Source organism: Molothrus aeneus, chromosome 3, assembly GCF_037042795.1.
Source record: "Molothrus aeneus isolate 106 chromosome 3, BPBGC_Maene_1.0, whole genome shotgun sequence".
NCBI lineage: Eukaryota > Metazoa > Chordata > Aves > Passeriformes > Icteridae > Molothrus > Molothrus aeneus.
Window position 1 is genome coordinate 86645986 of NC_089648.1, and position 20403 is coordinate 86666388.

Sequence of the window (20403 nt, forward strand, 5' to 3'; positions counted from 1 at the left end):
GGATCGCGCCTGCCGGGATTCCCACTCACTACAGTTCCCGGCAGCCTTTACTCTGCCGCCCTTGCCCTGGTATGCGCCGCGGACTACGCTCCCCAGCAGGCCTTGCACCGCGCCGCCGCTGGCGGCAGAGGCGGCAGGGGCCGCGGTGCGTTCTGGGACGGGGAGTCTGTGCGGTCGCGCGTCGTAGCGGCCCGCGCGGGAGGCGGCGCTCTGACCTGGCGGGTTCGCCCGGGCCGTGTCCCGCCGCTCCCGCCGCCGGCCCTGCTCGCCGGGAAGATGGCTGCCGTCCGCAGGGCCCGCAGGGACTCCCGCTGCGTGGTGCGCTTCTCCGACCGAGAACTCTGCTAAGTGCCCCTCGCGGGCAGGGAGGACACACGGACCAAGCGGGGGAGCAGAGCCCCCGGGACGGGATAGCGCCGCCCGCGCGTCGGCAGCATGGTGAGCGGGCCCGGGCGGCGGGGGCTCGGCTGCCGTGCAGGGATGGCCGGGCGGGAGCAGGACGAGGAGGGCGTGCGTGGGAGCGGCCCCCTGGCCGAATTGCTGGCAGGCTGCCCTGCCCTGCCCGCCCCTGGGCACGGGCGATGCATGTGGGAAACGTGCCGTGATCCCGCAGAGGGTTTTGATGAGTGGGGCTGCTTGGTTCTGGAGCGATCTAGCCCTCCGTAAGAACGCGTGAACAAAATCCCTGTGTCATTACAGGGGAGCGTGCCCTTCTTTTCCCTTTCTTCCATCAAAAATGTGGTGGCATAAAGTCACTCAGTAATTTAAAGGACTCTGTGGGCCAGGGACTCGAGCTGAGTTTGTCATTTAACATATCAGAAATACTCTTTGGTTCGGCGTTGCTTTATTGACTGCGCCTCAATATGGATTCAAGTATCCATGATGAGAACTCGATCATTCAAAGTTAAACCATTTCTATCACACAGGACCTGTTAAAATGTCTCACCACGGTTATAAAAACTCTTGGTTTTGAACACTGTTATTTCTACCACATTTACAGAAAAATAGGGTGGCTTTCTCATTTTTTTTATAAAACCAAGAGGAATGTTAGCTGGCAGTCACTGTTTTGCTTTGCCGTGCTTGCTCCTCCCTGAGTTCTCTATGGTTCACACATAACACAGCCCTGTTCAACTGGTGACACTCAGCTTCCAGCTGTTTCTGATCTTGGTTTTATTTTGCTGCAACAGAGATGAGAACTATTGAAGGTCCTGACGTTACAGACAGTTTAGTGGGCGGTTAATGTACTCTGAGGAAATCAGCATGCAATTATTGATTGCAAGACAAAACTGAACTGTGCAAATAAACTAGTTCTGCATTTGGCAAATTGTTTCTAAAGCTTTGCAAGCAAATCAGAATTGAATCTACTCAGCTGACTTCATTTCTTATGAGTTGCTGTCTAAAGCAGGTGTTTACTTTTGCCATGTTACCTTTTGGTGGTTTGATAGACTACTACTTTCCTCATGGAAAATTAATCAAGCCAATCAGCCAGTACACAGTATGATGTCTTCCTTTCAGTCAGGATGAAGTCACTGTTCCATGTGACAGCTGACTTGTATCAGGAGAAAGGCCAGCAGCACAACGATGAACTATCTAGATTTATCCCCTAAGTAGCTGTTAGAGCAGTGTTCTGTGAATTTTAGAAACTGTAACACAAGTATTCTCAGAGTGGGGGCAGTGAGCCAATTTGTGCACGTTGTGAAGTGCTTTAGGTGTGATCTCATGAGCTGTCTGCTGGTGAAGGTCCTTGCTTCACAGTACCTGTGTTTACTCTCTTGTCCCAGCAAAATCATAGGGTTTCAGCAGGTCAGATAAATAGTGGAAGGTTGTTAATAGACATCAGTTTTCCAGCTCATTCCTATGCAGTAGTAATGAATTCACTGCTTTACCAGTAAGTTCAGAGGGCTGGCCATTTAGGCTGCTACTACTGCCACAAGACAGACCTTTGATATGAGAGATTGCAGATCACACATGCTTACAGTATAGGGAAGGTAATGACAACACTTCGGTTGTAATCAATTTCATGATGGTTTTTGACAATTTTTAGACTGTAGGCCAGGTCTTCATAGTATTTTTGGTTTGAATTGAGAGCATATTTAAGTTTCAAAGAGCATTAAATGACATTTTGGATGCAGTTGGTCCACTACCATGTCTGACTGTGACTCAGAAACGAAGAAATAGAGCAGCTGAATGGAGAGGAGGGGTTGAAAATCAAGAGTTGAGCAGATTAGTGAAATACAAAGTTTTTGAATGAGGTAAACTTCATCCAGCTTCCTAACCTTCTAAGCAGTTTCAAAGCTTAAATCAGTTTGTTTACAGACTTCAGGAGTTAAAGGTTTTAATGGGCGTGGCTTTATGCATGAGAAGATAGTGTGTTGATTTGGTTCAGAAATTGCTAATTTCTGCATTTTGCAGATAAAACCAGGCTTATTCTGCCCAGACTGGAGAGCTGCCTGGACATAATTCAGCTGCAAACCAGAAGACTTGCACTCTGCACAGACAGAATTAGGCCTTATTTCTGTCAGCCCACTGCCATAATAATGCACTTACAGACACCCATTTCAGAGCTAGCTCATTCCTAAGCTGGCTCTGCTTGGCCAACAAAATATTCCTGGATGCTAATAATGTGGTAGGACTGTCACAACTCATAGGGCATTAACTGCCTGCAATTAAATTCTGGAATCAAAGCCCATTAAATTTCCAAGTTATTTACTTCTTGCTGAGATTTAATGCCACTACTGTTTTATAGTGTTCTGGCTCACCTGTTTCCTCTACTGGGAAATGAAAAATGTACGGAAATTAAAAATGAGAATGCAGAAGTAGATTGAATATCTGTTTATCTTCAGCCAACCAACCATGTCTGTCAATTGTAAATGATAAATTATCTGAAACCTCAGTGAAAGCACTTTTAGAAATGACAAAGCAGTATGTTTATGGTTGTTGGGGAATCTGAAGACATGTGCTAACTCCGGGGAGGTGCTTGTCACCAAGACAGAGAGATTAGAGGTTGCCTTCCCATCACGTTTGGTAGTCTGTAGTTTGATCTGAACTTCCAAGTGTTCTAAAAGTGGTATAAATTTTCTGAGTACGAGAATGCTTTGATTTCTGCACTTTGACTGTGCAGGAGGTAGAGATTTCTTTTTGAGAGCTTGGTAGAATCTCACTGACAGAATGTCACTTCAAGTCTCTGAGTACTGAGTACAATAGGAAGGAGTGGGAAATAAAACTTTTTTAAGTAGTTGTGATAATCTTAATGTTAGGTTTGCCTGCTTGTAATCTCACTTTGCATTATCTACTTGCAGAACTCTAGATGTGAATTTCAGTGCAGAATGGTAGAAAAACTGGTTTGCTTCAGCTGCAGGAAGAACCTTAAACAAATGTCTTAGTTGAGATTTTGAGGTGTTTTTTCCCCCTTACTGGTATCTTGCTATTGTCATTGTAGTGGCTTCTCATTAATGCTCAGAATTAGTGTTACTTTGTTTTAGTATAGACTCCATAAATCTTAGTATATTTCACTATAATAATTTGCATATTTTTAAGTTTTCCTCTTAAACTAGCTAGCTTAACTTCCTATGTAGAGCCATGTTAGGTTTAGGCAAAGGTCTTATTTCAGGTTTTATTTGTTTAACCTGTCTCACAGCTGTACTGTAAATAAAACCAACTGTCAAGCTCTCATGGTAGCTTTTTATTTTATTTTCCACTACATTTCTTGTTTAGTTTCACATGCATATGTAAACTATCTGTTGTTAATTCAAAGCACTTTTGTGCTCTTGCAAATATTAAACAAATCAAAACTTCTGGTTATCTTTACAATGAGAAGATAGTGATTCAATTTTAATTTGTTGGACAAAGGACATTATTTTTTAATACTGAAGCTTTTGCTCTGTGCTTTGACACAGACACAGTGTATTTAGTCAGGTATGCTGGTGTATTGCAGCATGGAAGGCTTCAAGTGATACACAGCTAATCTGTGTTGGATTAAAATGCAAAACCCATCTTCATTGAATATGAACTTCATTAATATGGAAGTACAACTGATCTCATTAGTTTTAAAATTAATTTTTATCATCAAAAGGGAAGTATGCTTAATTCTTTTTTTAATGTGTGTCCATGACAGTTGTTCTTTGTGAATGTGCTGTAGGGACTTATGCAGACCCTGTAATGAGATTTGACTGCTCTTTACTAGGCAGAAGCTGAAGAAGATTGTCACGCTGATTTGGTAAGAACTGATGACAGTGAAAGATCTGGTGAAACAAATCTTCAGGTATGTCTCTCATGCTAGTGGGTTTTTACAAACATAGTACTGCTTTGATTTAAACTGCATCGCTTATCTTCATCTATTTACCACACATTTGTTGATCTGACAAATGCTTAATCTTCCTGCCCCTCCAAAAGTGAGATAAACTTTGCATTGTGTTCCAAGTGTCAGATTCAGTCTTCAGCTATCTGTGTAGATGAAAAGAAAGCTTGTGACAGATCTGGAATTTCTTCGAAGAGCTGTGGAACTTGGACAGCGATTTCTGTGATCAAATTCCAGTTTAACTTGTCACTTTCTACTGGACCAGAAAGCTGATAAAAGCAGTGTAGTAGAAAAGTGTGTTCTCCTACAACACTAGATTTCTGGGTAGGTGCTCCCCACGAGTTGTGCTGATTGCAAGAGACCTGTAAGGTGTAACTTCAAAGATGCTCCAAAAAAGGCATGACAGGAATTGCAACTTGTATTATTTCACAGAGCATAGTCCATACTTTTTAAAAGAGAAAGAAGTAAGGTCTTACTTGTATATTATATAAATTGCCATCTTGAATGTTAGATAGCTTAGAATGCTTGTGTACAAAAACCTGGATTTTCTAAATTTTAATATTAAGAGCTAATTGATTTTTTGCTTATGATAATTCTAAATGAACAAGAACAAACATGATCACATCTGGAGAAAAGATCACATCACAGAAAAGATCACTTTTCTGTGGAATCTTAGGTCATAACCATAGTACTAACAAGCACTTCTTGAAACATCAGTTTTTCTTCTGAGGTGAGCAGTCCAGAAAAAAGCACTTTTGTTATTGAAGGAGACTGAACAAGTACTTGTGCACTTTTTTGTTTTAATTTACCGTAAAATAACTGCTGACTTCCTGTGCCTAAATTCACTGAAGCCATCAAGACTTGGAAAACATAGTTTTGAAATTCTTTTTTGTGTTTGTACTTTATAATTTCTCCTCAGAAGATATACTGTCTGAATATGTGATACTATGTAGAATTAATCATGTTTTTTAGGCAGAGCTCCAGATGTTCAGAGCTCAGTGGATGTTTGAGCTTTCCCCAGGTGTGAGTTCTAGTGGGTTGGAACCTCTGCCGTGCAGAGCATCATCAAGAGAACCTGGACTAAAATCTGTCGATGCTAGGGGAAAACAGGACATAGCAAAAGAGGAAAAGGTACAGAAAAATATGCATAATATTAAGGTTCTATTTGTCTGTATTACTGTTCCACTTTAACTTTTCTAAAAGCTAATGCTGAATTAAATCTGGAGAAACAACAGAGGTTATTATCTCGTTATCTCCATACTAATGTCTACATAATCCTACAGTGATTTTTCTAGTCTTTATGCTTGCCTTGGTGTCACCTTCACAATCTGCTTTCTGAAAGACTGTATGTAAGGGGTGAGCAGCAGGAATACAGAGAGTTTGTTAATTGGGAATTTCAGTCATCTTATGTCTTGTAGCACATGAGTATGTCTTCTCTATGGACTTATTTTGGTATCTCTGTCATAGGTACAGTAGGTAAGATCAAAAATAATTCTAAGTCAAGTGATGTTGCACTTGTATTTATGAGGAGTTAAAGAACTGCTCTGTGTAATTTATTGTGCAGGCAAAAGAACTTTTCCTGAAGGCAGTGGAAGAAGAACGAAATGGGGCCCTTTATGAAGGTAATATGAAAGTCTACAATGAACACCCTTATTGTAGAGAAATTTAACACCTGTGATTTATGGGCAAATCTTCATTGTGCCATTGAACCTAAACTATGGGCTAACAGTGGTTTGAGAGCTCCATCATTCAGATAAGCAAACAAACATGCTATAGAAGGAACCATCATATCAGTTCTAAGGTTGAGGTAAAGTAAAAATTACATCAAGGAAGGAATTTCTTTCAGGCAAAATAACAGTATCTTAGAATGCCTCTTTATGTGACTTCTGCAACTTGAAATTAGGATAATAATTAATCAAGGCAATAAACTAATTCCTGTGCACACAGTTCTCATCATTCTGCTGTGAACAAATCTACTGCTTTAATGCTTTTTTGTTTGGTTGTGTGAGTTTTTTGGTGTTTTCTTTTTTTGGAGAGGGCTCTTTGGGTTTGGGGGGTTTTGTTTTGTTTTTTTTTTTTATTAAGACAGCATGCTAAATAGCTTTTTCAAGAATTCTGGCAATGAACATTCAAATCTGGTAGTCTTTGAGGTTTGTCAGAAAATATTTAAGGTGCTTAGCTTGCTTACCTACACTCTTGCTATCAGCACTAGTAAAAATGGAAATTCAAAGTCTTTTTTTCTTATATTTAGTTTTCAGAGTCTAGAGAGTAAGAAGACTGTTCTAACTTCCAAGTCCTGTAGGTCAGTAGTGGAGGTACCAATTTTCTGGTTCTTTCACATGAGAAAGAAAGCAAAGCAGAATGTATGTGCCATCCTGCTCATCCACCAGAGGGCTTGGCCACTGTGTTTAAAGTGCAGGTGCAAAATAAGTTAAGATACAGAAATCTCAGAGAACGCTGGAAGCTCCTGAACTCAGCCACTTGCTGAATACAAAATTTTCACTTCACCGTGGGAATTTTTCCTTCATTTTCAAGGGAGTTCTGGTTGTTGTTTCATATCTCATATTAACTGAGAGAAATATGATGCCCCTGTAGTTAATAAAATCAGTTGTCTCAATTTCTAATTTGTTACATGTTTTTACAGGGCAAGATTACTTTAGGCTAAGATATGGTGGGTGTTTGGTAAAGGATTAAATGCACACTAAAAAATAATGTCAGAACAAAAAAACCTAAAACTAAAAAGCAGGAAAGAAATACTAATATCTAACAGTTCCAGTCACAAAAGTGTTTCAGACATCTGGATTGCATGAATGTGAATTCATCTTTTTCAATTGAATTTGATTCAAAACTCAGAGAAACTAAACTGAACTATTTCTACACATAGATCTATATGATCTAACTCCTTATTCTGAAAAAGTACATGAGGTTTTTAGTTTAGATCTATATGATATATGAGACCTTAGGGGCACAGTCCTATGCCAGACACAGATATATTACTGAGCACATGTTGGGACATCTGTTTTCAGACCAGGCTTTTATTTGCTGACCTGGCCCAGGTCACCAGAATCTAAACCTGCTTCTGAAATCTGCTGATTCCTGATGTTTGTGAGACAGTTATGTGCTGCAGCTTGTTCTTGCTTAAGTACAGCAGAGGCCTTGTCTGCAGGATGATATGCTAAAGTTGAGACTGCTCTCTATTTAGCTGGCTCCTGGTATTTCCAATCCTTAACTGCCAGAGGATACTATTTGTCAGTCATGAACTCAAGGAAAAAGGAACATTTACTAGTCCCAAACTCAAGTTTCTCAGACTCATCAGACAAATTCTGAGCTCCACACTGACTGATGTTCTATTTGAGTTTTGGTTTTAAGAGTCCAAGCTGAAGAAGAATTGCCCTCTGATCTTGGTATCACTGTGTCAGAATACAAAGAAACATATACATGCATACATGATTTCACTACTAGTATTAAAATAGATTGAATGTGCATACATCAAATTAATTTAAATTAAGAAGGATTCACGTAGCTGACTCAGTAGGAAGACATTCTGCAGCTTAAATAAGTTTGTTGCCACAATGATGTTCTTGAACCTCTTTCTCTGGGAAATCTTTGCAAGTGCCAGGCACCTATAACATCAGGAGTTCGTAATGTTCTAGTGTAAAATTTTCAACTCCATAGTTGAATTTGTGGTAATTAAGGTAAATCTGTAAAACCTGAGCTAACTCTTTATTCTGAAAAAGTACATGAGGTTTTTAGTTTTGAAAACAGGTCTTTAATGTTCCTCTCTTCTGTATTGAATTTAAACCTAACAGTTTAGACTAAACAAGCTTGCCTAGGCAAAGACGTTTTCCACATTTTTAGTGCTTTTAGGTGAAACTATCTCTCTGAAAATAGTCTTTGCTTTGATAAGCTAGTATGGACATTGGATATGTTTGAACATTAAACCTTTATTTTCAGCCATCAAGTTTTATCGTCTAGCCATGCAGCTTGTACCTGATATAGAGTTTAAGATCACCTATACACGGTCCCCAGATGGTGATGGAGTTGGAAAGAGGTGGTGAGTATGAAATTTTACTAATTAAGTGCATAGGAGTACTAAAACATGACATTTTTTTATCTGAAGGATATCAATATTCTGCTGTAATATGCAGTTGTAAGTCTCTCAGTATCTGGAAAACTTATTCTCACTTGAGTAGACTATATTTTCCAAAGGCAGTAACAAGCTTGTTTGGAGCTAGCTAATGTCAGGGTGAAGGATTACAAATAGTTATGGTGTTACTTAATAAAAAAAAAGGCATCAGTCACTATTTTGATTTTTGATTTCAGATTTAGGATGATATACAAAGTTTCAGATGGCAAAAAGATTAATTATTAAAGCTTCATACTAATAAAATAGGCATCTTAATTAAGCAAAGGAATAATCTGTTCTGTGCCAACACAGCCAAACAAGAGAATTTTCAGTAGAGCAATAGGTTTAGAAGCTCAGAGATGGCAATCTGAGTAGTCTAGTCTTTGTGCAGTGACTTAAGGCTGCCCTAACTTGAGCCCAAGACTCATATTTAAGGGGGCCACAACTTCTGTTCCAGCCCCTGCAGCCTAACGTAGACAAGCTTATGGAACAGCTTCCCAAATTCTTGCTTACTCATAGCAGCTCTTGGTGCTCCTGATAGCTGCATCAAAAAATCCAGAGTTTTAACATGGAGAATGAAAAAGGAAAGCACAACTGTGTCACTGTCGTATTACTTGCTCAGTCTTGTTGCCCCAGGACGTACAGCTCCAATGCAGCTGTTGACTTAATATAAAAGAGTGCAGGATGAGCTAAGTGCTTTATTTCCATCCATTAGTTTCATATCTGAATGTGTTGCTGGCATGAAATCTTTGCTGTGCATTTGTGCACTAGGAAAACTACTGGATCATGTGCTATAGTCATGTAAAAACCTTGTTTTTTATAGGATTATTTTCTTACTTTAGCGTCATTTTCTCTACTCCATTAAGACTCTCTGACCTGAAGTTGAGCAGGAGTGGTCCTTCTGGAGGGTGAGAAGGCTCTGCAGGGAGATCTGGATATTCTTGATCAATGAGCCAAGGCCAATTGTGTGAATTTCAGCAAGGCCAAGTACTGGATCCTGTGCTTGGGTCACAACAACCCCATGCAGAGCTACAAGCTGGGGACAGAGTAGCTGGAAAGCTGCCTCTTGGAAAAGGACCATGGGGTCCTGCTTGATAGGACAGTGGCTGAACATGAGCCAGTGTGTGTGCCCAGGTGGCCAGGAAGGCTCATACATCCTGGCCTGTATCAGCAATAGTGTGGCCAGCAGGAGCAGGGCAGGGATTGTCCCCCTGTACTCAGCACTGCTGGGGCCACACCTCCAGTGCTGGGTCCAGTTCTGGGCCCCTCACTGTGAGCAAGACATTGAGGGGCTGGAGTGAGTCCAGGGAAGGGCAGTGGAGCTGGTGGAGGGTCTGGAGCACAAGGGCTGTGAGGAGCAGCTGAGGGAGCTGGGGGTGTTTAGCCTGGAGAAAAAGAGGCTCAGGGGAGATCTTACTGTTTTCTACAACCACCTGAGAGGAGTTTGTATTGACATAGGGGTTGGTCTCTTCTCCCAAATAACAAGCGACAGGACAAGAAGAAATGGCCTCAGGGTGTGCTTTGGAGTGAATATTGGGAAAAAGTCTTCACAGAAAGGGTTGTCAAGTGCTTGAGCAGAGTGCCCAGAAAGAGGTTGAGTCACCATGCCTGGAGGTATTTAAAAGATGTGACATGTGGCAGTTAGGGACATGGTTTAGTGCCGGGTGAATGGTTGGTCTTGATGATCTCAGAGGTCTTTTCCAACCTAAATGATTCTACAATTCTGTAGATTTTTATTTGGTTTTTTAAATGTTGCTGTACTGTTCCAGGCAGTTTGTGGCAGTGAGGGAAAAACAACCCTTAGTCTCAACTGTTACTCTACTCTTTAAAAGCAGTACTTGTAGAGATGTATTTCTTGGGAGAGATTTTAGTTTGTGCTTTCCGAGCTACTGTTGTAGCTGTTTCATACAGTCTTGATGAGAAAAAACAGATTACACAATTAGATTTGAAAAACCAGTTTACAGTGTGGCCTGTAGGTACTGGGACTGACCATCATATTCATCAAAATAAAGGAAGGTATGTTCAGTGCAACTTCTTACTGTAGTCTTAGGACAGGCCCAAACATAATTGTCTTCTCTATAATGCTTCAAAACCCATTGGTAGGTCTACCAGTTGCCTGTTTATATTCTCAACTCGTTTTAGTAGCTTATTTAGAGTAGAATTGAACAGTATTAAAAAGTGACTGTAAGATTTCTTAATTAGCCAGTATACCAAGTCAGGGAACATAAGGTGGTTTGTGATGTGCTCAAGGAGTTTTGTGTCGTTTCTGGTTATTGGGGACAAGCAAGCAGGCAGCTATTAAAAGATCATATTGTGATATACAACTTAAATTTAGATTTCTTTTATTAATGTGGTAATGTTCTTTTATCACTTAGTAATCCTTCAAATTTACTGATGAGTAGCAAGCTTGTTGTTTATGTTCTGCTATCTTGTTCTGGCTCCTGAAATTTATTATTTCTGCCTGTTTACAGAATAGGTACAAAAGTAGTTTTCCTTCATTACTGTTGAATACACCCACCAAGGATCACTCTTTAGTGAATAGCACGAGTGTGGAAAATAATCCTTAATTGTTTCCAATATCTTACATCATGAGAAGGATTACAAAATACAACTTTCATTTAACGACACTTTATTTCCTGCATATGCCATATGCAAAGTAAAAGATAAGATTTTTCTTTTCACGAGGTCAAGAAATTCTTCAGTAACTTCAATAAAAAAGTGAAATACAAAACAAAAAACTGGGATGGGAATTTAATGAAAAAGCCGCAGTTGTTACTCTCAGAGGCATTCCAGCAATGTCTTAATGACCTTAATCATATTTCAGTAGTTGTTTTATTGTATGATGAAATGTGATTGCTTTAAAAATGTACAGGAAACAACTCTATTGAATGGGAGTATGGCAGTGGATTGATGTCAAGATGAGGGCAGCTGTTGGTATGTTTTGTCCAATATTACAGTGTTGGCATTGCCCCTTTTCTAGTGTTGAGGATAGCAAAGAGGATGACAAAATGGCAGATCTCCTGACAGATTTCCAGCAGCAGTTAACTCTTCAGGAATCTTCAGTCAAACTTTGTCAGCCTGAAGTTTATGTCAGCCAGACCCACATCTCAGGTAAGATTTAAGATACTCTGTAAGAATTGGGAGGCAGAATTTATATTGATGTTTCACTTCATTAAAACATTTCTCTCCTTTATTCAAAAGTCACCTTTGAAGAAGCACATACATTATCTCTTTATTTACTTCTGTAGCTAGATACAAAGGAGAAAACATTATCAGCTAGGTAAACAAATGTTGTTCTCATCAAGATCTTGTCTTTATCACACAAGCTTTTTCCAAGTAGTATTTCTGAGTAGGATTTTCAGGATCAGAAGCATACTTAAAAGTCACAACTTCTAGGAATGGACTTGCTGAAGTAAGTGTATTCCAGTTTTCCTTCCCGTTCTTTTAGTTTGGTTTGCAAGTACAGTTATTACTACAATTTTTAAGTGTGAGTAAGAAACAATTGTTTTGTAGACTATGCATCTTTACATTTCTTGATTTCATCTGATTCTGTATGAGATTTTTGCAACAAGTATGTTTTCAGGGTCAGACTAAATAACAAAGCTAGAAAGTCTTTTGAAGGTTAATGACTTTCAGTGCTTCAGTTCTAGGACAGTTATCCTGAGACTTCCTTATGAGATCTAAATTGTAGAGAGTGTATATGAATTATGATCTCTCTTAAAAACAGATGGCTTGGTTTTGCATCCTAAATTATCAGTTGCACTTTGAAATCTTGGCCTGATCTCCTTTGATCTGGTCAAAGGAAAGAAAATAGAGTAAGTGAAGTAAATCAAAACATAAAGAAAACAGGGTTTTAAACATTATTTTATTTTAATAACTGGTGCGTTGTACACTTGGGAAAATGTATTTTCTTTTTTTACCAGTCAAGACAAGATGTTGCAGACATTACTCTAAAATGATATCAGGAGATGTGTCTTTGAGCAGCAATGTTGGTCTTTCTGGATTTATATTCTACTTTCCAGCTAGTCCTGTGCTACAGTATCTTTTTTACTGACTTCTTTATAGCAGAAAGAAAACTTTTTAAAATCACATCACCTTCAGAAGTTTAGCTAAAAAGGATCAAAAGGATCCTTTATAGACTTCATATCTAATATATAGTAACCTTTTAAGTTAATTTTTTTTGTTCTCTGGCATTGGGCTACAATGTGAAAAGTAGGATTTTTAATGGAAAAGTCCAAAGTCAAACCTGGAATTATAAATAACCTATTGATTTACAGGTTGCATCTAACAAGGATTTCTTTTCTCTCTTTAGCGTTGCCTATGGAAGTACTAATGTACATTTTCCGATGGGTGGTTTCAAGTGACTTGGATCTGAGATCATTGGAGCAATTATCTCTTGTTTGTCGAGGATTTTACATTTGTGCCAGGTATTGTAGATAATTTATCTAGAGTGAAACTTCTTTTTTTGCACTAGTATATCCTGCTTTTCCTTCCCATGAACATTTTAATGTTAAGCTCCTCACAGTGCTAATCAGTTTCTCAATACATTACTAATTGTGAGATAGATTACTTTACTGTAATAAAAATCTAGCAGAAAGTATTACTTGTTCTACTTTGTTTGTAAATTAGTGTTTAAAGTCTCCAGAATGTTGTTGCCATGCTCATATAGCCACTCAGAGACGTGCCAGGGGTGCTGCAGTGTTGTGGTTCTGTACTTGGATGAAAATGACATTCTGTTCCTCAGTTTCACTAGGAAGAGGAAAAAGCTTTCAAACACTCCAGGATGAAGTAAATTAGTCAAGGGTTTTAAATTATGAGCTATTTTCGTTCGAGAAATTTTGCATCCAAACTAATTAAGAGAGCGTTACTTTGATATATAAAAGCTAAACAGGGTTTGTAGGGAAGTTATGGGGTTTCCTTTTTCTTGTTTTCACTAGAGATCCTGAAATCTGGCATCAAGTCTGTTTGAAAATATGGGGCAGGAGCTGCAATAAACTTCTTCCATATGCATCTTGGAGGGACATGTTTCTGGAGAGGCCTCGCGTTCGATTTGATGGTAAGCTGTACTTTTGGAAATAGTTGTAACTGTGTGACAGAAACAGTCAGGTGGGTTTGATGTTTGTGATGTTGTTAGACCTAATCTGAGTTTGTTTGTGCGTTTCAATTTGTCAAGTATCTGCAAATAGAAGGGAAAGGTGCAAGGGATGAAAATAAAAACCTCCATGTATTTAAATAACAAAACCATACTCAAAAGTTTTAGATTATTGGCTTTTTCATCATAAATATTTTACATTCTTAGTTTTTGTTCATGTATCTTCCTTTTCTATAGGTGTATATGTCAGCAAGACAAAATACATACGTCAAGGAGAACAGTCTCTTGATGGTTTCTACAGAGCATGGCACCAAGTGGAATATTACAGGTAGAGCAGTAGTACAATGAGTGAGTGAAATGTTTCTCTCTTTTAAGTTCTTTAAATCCACCCCTGGCTATCACAGACAATAATCATTCTGGAAAACTGAATGAGACTACAGTGTGTAAAGCAATGTGTATTTTTTGAGAATAGGTTTTAGAAATAGAATCTAATAATAGATTCAATAATAGAATTCCATGATAATTAGAAATGAGCTTAGAAACATGTTTCATGCTCACTTAAACCATGTGGTGAAAGCTTGAAGGCTTATAACAATTAATACTGACCTACAGATTTCTTTCCCTGAACAACTTTTGCTTTACAAGTCTGATACAACCCATGACACAATTTAGCAAACAGAATACATGTGATTATACAAGAGCAGTCATTTAGCATATGTGTAATCAATTGTAAAAATCAAGAGGCTGAATTTTCTCATCTTGCTGTAAATGCCTTGCCATTTGTTGCCTTAGCTTGTTTTTTTTTCCTGTTGTTCATCTTGCTGCTCCCAGCATTTATTGTTTCATTCTGCTGTTTCTTCTGAGGCTGGAAACTGCTCATAGAAACCATTGAACCTGATGGCTATTGCTATAGTCTCAAACATTTTTACAGTACTTGAGTAAAAATCAATCAAGTTCCAGAACCTGAAAAGTCCATAGGACATTACTAATTTTGTACTGTTACTGTAATTGGGGTTTTGTTGCATTGGTCTCAGTGGACAGGAATGGAGAAACTTGAGGTCAGTTTTGATGCCAGAGTAGCCACCTTGCTTTGGTAGAGGTGACAAATCTTCATAACTCCCTCTTTCAATATTCATAACTCTCTTTTGATTTCTGATCTCCTTTGTTTTCTGTTACGTGTGAAGAAATGTGTTTTGAAATGCTATTACCAATTAAGTTCTAAATCCTTCTGGGTAACATCCTGTGATTTTAAAAGCAAACAAACAGGAAAAAAAAAAAAAACCAGGAAAGGAATATATTTTCTAGGTTTGCATTGTGTAATTATGTTTTTGCAGGTATTTGAGATTCCTTCCAGATGGTCAAGTTATGATGCTAACAACTCCTGAAGATCCTCAATCTATAGTTCCTCGCTTACGGACTAAAAACACAAGGTTATTGAAATAAAGTATTTGGCTCTGCAGTTTTAATTTTGCTTTTACCTAGCAATTTCTATTTACTTTTGTCTAAGATTCTATATCCTGGCTTAGCAAAACAATGTTATTTATATTGTGTTATAGATGTTTATAATTCTCTTCTAAGAGCTACAAAAAAATTTGATCCTTATGCAAAGGTATCTTTCATTTTAGGGTCCTCATATTGTAATTAGATTTCCTTTGTCATTATGTGATTTGAAATTTTTAAGGCAAGTAGATGGAACAATCCTTTTAAAGACACTATTTCATTACTGCCTGCCTTCTCACACTTCCTTAACAGAATGAAAGTGAAGATTTCAGTGGGATATGTTGCAATTAGTACTTTTTGATATTTGGACATAAAAACATAGAAAATCATTTGCAACTTCAAAACAGGTTTGAGCCATTCACCAGAAATCTGTAAATATTTAGCAGTAGGCCAGGTAGAACTAACTAACTTATATTTACTGTCCTGTTTGGGAAAATTAGAAGCAAGTTTCCAAAATGTTTTCACCATTTAATATCATTGATTAGGCTTACTGAATGGAAATAAGAAATAGTTTGTATCATCATGCTATATAGTGAGTCTTTGTTTCATGGCTGATACTTTTATTATAAGAACATCACACTTTTGAGACACAGAATATTTTTATGTCCTTGACATTATCATCCTTCTTAACTTTCCAGAACGGATGCAATCTTGCTTGGCCATTATCGCCTTTCCCAGGAAACAGACAATCAAACCAAAGTATTTGCTGTAATAATGAAGAAAAAGGAAGAGGTAGGTAGAAAAATAGAACAGAGGAGAAATAGATTTACAAGATTTTACTCAGACTGAGTGTTTTAAGGGACCCAAAGATTTGCCTTACACCAAAAGATTAAAAAATTAAATTAATTTTTAAACTGTTTAAAAATAAAATATAAATAAATAAGCATGGTGATGTCACTTACCTTTGTCCCCAAATCTGTAATAATTTATTTTGGAAATAAATACCTGGTTCAAATTGAAAAGTTGTTCTCCCCCTTAGTTTTCATATATGGTGGTATTAGGTGTCAGCATTGTTAACGGGAAAGAAGGATGAACAGGTCATTTTCTGAGAACAGATTTGACTGTGTGCAGTTATGTTCCACAACATTTAGTAAAACTATATAAGCAGTATTTGTTAGTTGAACTCTGAATTATTTGATCAACTTACTTAAAAATTCTTCTGATGACCAAAGTGCTAGTCAAGAGAAACTTTTGAAGAGTAAGAAGTGTTACAGTGACTATGCACAGTTGGGTGGTGTCCTGCATGCTTCTTTTGCTTTCTGTGAAAACTTCTTCCATCATTAACATACACATTTATGTATTTTGAAGGAACAGTAGTACTTGTTTATAAGTATGAGAGTTTTAGCAATCTGGTCTTACAGTTACTTAGGATAAATAGTTGCACAATGTAGGTCATGAAACTTCTTATTTCTCTGTACAGAAACCAGTTGATTACCACAAATACAGGTATTTCCGCCGAGTTCCTGCTCAAGAAACGGATCACAGTTTCCATGTAGGACTACAGTTGTGCTCCAGTGGGCGCCAGAGGTTCAACAAACTTGTGTGGATACATCATTCTTGTCACATCACTTGCAGGTGAGTAAATGGAGAACAAGAGCAAAGAAAGATATTAAACTGTAGAATTAAAGGTGGCATTAATTTGTCCAGTACTAAGTACAGAAAATGTAGAGTCTGAGACTTTGGTGACTTTAACAAAATGTAGTGAAAACAGTAACTGGTCCTGATTTGAAATACGTAATGCACTTTTACGTAAAGAAATCCCAAGATTTCAGTAACCTGTTTTAATGATAATAGGAAGTTTCCTAAGTAGTGTAACTATAGCTTTTTAGATTTTTAAAGGATTTATGCAGAGTGTTTGATTTCAGAACTCAATCAGGGTTGAATGACTTAATGTGGTGTTAGTGAGGGGGTATGGAAAGTGTGTATTCATTAAGATAAATATATTTTCCACTGTGGATGTGCAGACTAAAGATGTCTGTACTTTTCATGTGAGAATTCCAATGTTACTAACTATATAATTCAGCAGTGCAGAATATGGGCATGTGACCAGCCCTTCTGATCACTTGCCAGGCAGGAGCCATGACCACTGTTCTTGCACCTGACACTTCAAATTACTGGCAAGTTGGCTTTCCAGATGTTTGATGTTGGCAGTTAGGGTGGATTTAGTCCTTGTCTTCCAGTGTTCTTAATATTCAGTGTTTTTATAGAAACATAGCTTAGCTATTCAGCTGTGAGAATATAAAATGCAGGAAAAAAACTACTTGGGGGCTGGGAGTATAGGTAACTTCCATAAACAGAAAAATTGCTTTTGTAAAATCTAGTGTTGTCCTACCTGATTTATACTGCAGACATTCTTTTCAGAATGAAGTTTCTGTACTGCTCAGGTCTTGGACCTCATAAGAGAGGAAAGAGAAAGTGGTTTCTTAGGTATGAATGTAGAAGTGGATTCTGTATAGTGTTACTCAGCTAAAATTCACATGCTTTCAGAACAAGGCATTACAAAAGACACTTTATTCCAACTGTAGTTTGATGCACACTCTGTACTATGGAACATAGGGACTCAAACAGCAACTTGTGTCTCATTTAACTTCTACAATGCTCTTTGCAGATCAACTGGTGAGACAGCTGTTACTACTTTCGACATTGACAAAATGTACACCCCTTTGTTCTTTGCACGAGTGAAGAGTTTTACTGCATATTCAGAAAAGCCGCTCTAAGAAACACCTTCTCCTCTCACAACTTTTGCATGAGTAAAAGGTTGTAGCTAATAAGCACTTAAGTTATAAATGTGTATATATTTGGAGCATTTTAAAATTCTGGGAAATTTCTTGAAGGCAGTATGTTGTATTTGATTGTGAATTGCTGGGATTTTGTTCTGCAATTTTGTTTTGAGTTTTGTTTTGAGAAGCTTATGAGTGTTAAACACCTTTTATCTGTGATAAGAATTTGATAAACAAAGTTTTGTTTTGTTGTGTTGGGTTTTTTTTAAAAAAAAATTTTAAATCAGTTTGCTTAAAATGTGAATCTTCATCTGCCTAGACACTGATTCGTTTAAAAGGAATCAATAGGAAAATCTCACTCTTCATGGGACAGTGTGTATGGTCTCTGCTGAAGACTTGAAATGTGAAAAGGGAAAAAGTTGTCATCTGTTAAACTCTGTGACTTAAAAGAACTTCAAATAAATGTTTTCTTTAAATTAAACTTATTTTGTTTGCCTTTAAGATCTGGCATTTTGTTGACATCAACCTTATGGAAAAACCGTCAATGGCGAGGAAGCACAAAATAGAAAATTTAACTGCAGAGGTACATTCCCACCAATGCAGTGGTGTCAGTTTGTCATCAGTGTAATTTGATCTTGGTAGGGATTCAGTGGAGCCTGCCTTCTCCACGGGATGTGTGTGGAGGGGAGAGGGATGCAGGCAGTGAGTTGTTCCCTTGTACTGTAGGATGAGTTTGCAGGTACGTGGCCCTGCTTGGGCAGTGTCACAGGGCAGGGGTGAAATGGTGGTGTGTACTGCTTGTGCACTGGCCTGGTGTGAATGCACAGGTAAGCAGGGCTCACTTGGACATGATTGTCACCTGCTACAACCCATCATCTAACCTTGCCACACATGCTGTAAACCCTTTGAGCATTTGTTTTACTAAATACATTTTGAAGCTGCTGTAGATGTTCAGGTGCTGTGTACTGCTAATCATGAAGTGTTCCTTGAGGTCTGGTACAGGTACTGTACGCTGCTTCTCCTGCATTTATCGCTTGGGGGTGTAGTGCAGACATTGTAATGCTGCTTATTATGTATGTATCTTTGATCCTGGAAGAATTGAAGCTTTTTACTGTAGTTTTTTTTTAAGCCATTTTGCATAATTTACCTTTGACTGTCTTGTTTCAAAATACTGACCTGGACTTCAGGACTAAAATATGGAAGCTGTGGAAAGAACTATACTTGTTTTATAATTTATAAACTGTATCTTTGCAAGGAGCTACATAATTAAAAAATACATCAATAAATTATGATTTTGAACATGCAATCCCTTGCAATTTCTTATTTTCCCAATAAATTCTTATTGTCCTACAGTTAATGGTGATTAGTTATGAGCTACCATGCATAAACTACATGCCAGGTAACATTGACAGGTAGAATTAACCTCTTAAGACTTTTTATTACACTGCTTACAGATTATATGAGAAAAGTAGAGAAGTTTTCAGGTACATGAGTTCTCAATAAGGATGTGTATATCTCAAAAGTTGATGATGATTCTAGCTACTGTAATAAGGCTCTGCCTACAAGACCTTGGTCTGTGTCCCTAGACTGCTGTTTCACTTATCAATTCATAAACAGAATGTTTAATAAAGAGTCTATTGTGTTCTCATTGCTCAAAGGAAAAGCAACTGCTTAGAATATCTGCTTGAGGTTCTGAAATATTGCAAAGTTTGTAAACAGGAAAATCTGTTAATTACCTACACTTTTTGTTGAGGGTGAAAGGTAAAGGTCTGATTCTGCCTGCTGAGAAATGTCAAAGTTTTGCCAAAAGACTCAGGTGGTGATAGTGATCATTAGTTTAGGTACAGCCTTGTCCAGTAAGTTGGATGTAACAGAGGAGCCTTTTAACTCAGAACTCTTTTCATACCAAGACTTAGTTGCTTCTTCTGACCTTTTGTTTTTCCTTGCTTTGGCCATGTATTAGTCCGAGCGTAAGGAAAAGATAGCTAGTTACAAATAGAGATGTTGATTCAACAGAAGTCTGAAGCAATGATTATTTTGAGATTTTATGAATTTCACCAAGATTTTATGAATTTCACCAAGAAAGTTATCTGAGCCTTCTATCTATGAGACTGAGATGTGATGAATATGCTTGCAATAAGCAATTTAAGAGTCAAGTTAGTTTTGTATTTTGAAATGGTTAATGAGCAGATACCATTACTGTTTGTTCTTGTGCAGCTATTAAAATAGCACCTGCTTCAGCAAAGAATTTCCTTCATTCTGTATAGTGTTTTTCAGTAGTTCAGGGCTCTAATTACTAGAGGCTCTATGTTTTTATAATTTAGTTTTATTGTGCTTGTAATTATCATATAATGACATTAGTTGGGATAACTGGTTTACTGCTATGAAATTGTTCTTTACTAATTGTATTAGTAACTTGACTAAAAGAATAAGGTGTGCACTATACAGTCGTTTTTCCCAAGAGTTTACTGAAGGCGTTGAGACAAGTTAACTTATAAAAATCAAAGGGGGACTACAAAAGGTGACAGAAACATAATTCTTGGAGCTGTAGATCTCTTGTATACATTGAATTAAAGACAGCAGGGTGCACTGTTTCATGTAGAGAAGATGCTCAGGTGATCAAGTGTTAAACTGATTTGTCTCAGTGTGATTGGAGATTAGCATCAGT

General features: G+C 37.9%; 1 protein-coding gene across 2 annotated transcripts; it reads left to right on the plus strand.

Moving 5' to 3' along the window:
* Positions 1–204: 204 nt before the first annotated feature.
* On the plus strand, positions 205–19041 carry FBXO9 (F-box protein 9). 2 transcript variants are annotated; one of them, XM_066547304.1, is made up of 13 exons: positions 205–438; positions 4188–4261; positions 5270–5428; positions 5862–5919; positions 8252–8351; positions 11404–11534; positions 12736–12850; positions 13361–13479; positions 13753–13843; positions 14850–14945; positions 15654–15747; positions 16436–16590; positions 17624–19041. In XM_066547304.1, exons 3-13 carry the CDS (start codon positions 5282–5284, stop codon positions 17730–17732), a joined length of 1215 nt encoding a protein of 404 aa, XP_066403401.1. In that variant the 5' UTR covers positions 205–438; positions 4188–4261; positions 5270–5281; the 3' UTR covers positions 17733–19041. The 2 variants fall into 2 exon arrangements, with proteins under 2 accessions (XP_066403401.1, XP_066403400.1); XM_066547303.1 differs by having other exon boundaries at positions 326–438; positions 4184–4261.
* The last annotated feature ends 1362 nt before the right edge of the window (positions 19042–20403 follow it).

What these genes read in the sequence shown, in the direction of transcription:
- FBXO9 (XM_066547303.1), top strand. An exon ending in CTGGTGAAACAAATCTTCAG is followed by an intron (nt 4,262 to 5,269) that starts GTATGTCTCTCA and finishes CATGTTTTTTAG; the next exon opens with GCAGAGCTCCAGATGTTCAG. An exon ending in TAATGAAGAAAAAGGAAGAG is followed by an intron (nt 15,748 to 16,435) that starts GTAGGTAGAAAA and finishes TTCTCTGTACAG; the next exon opens with AAACCAGTTGATTACCACAA.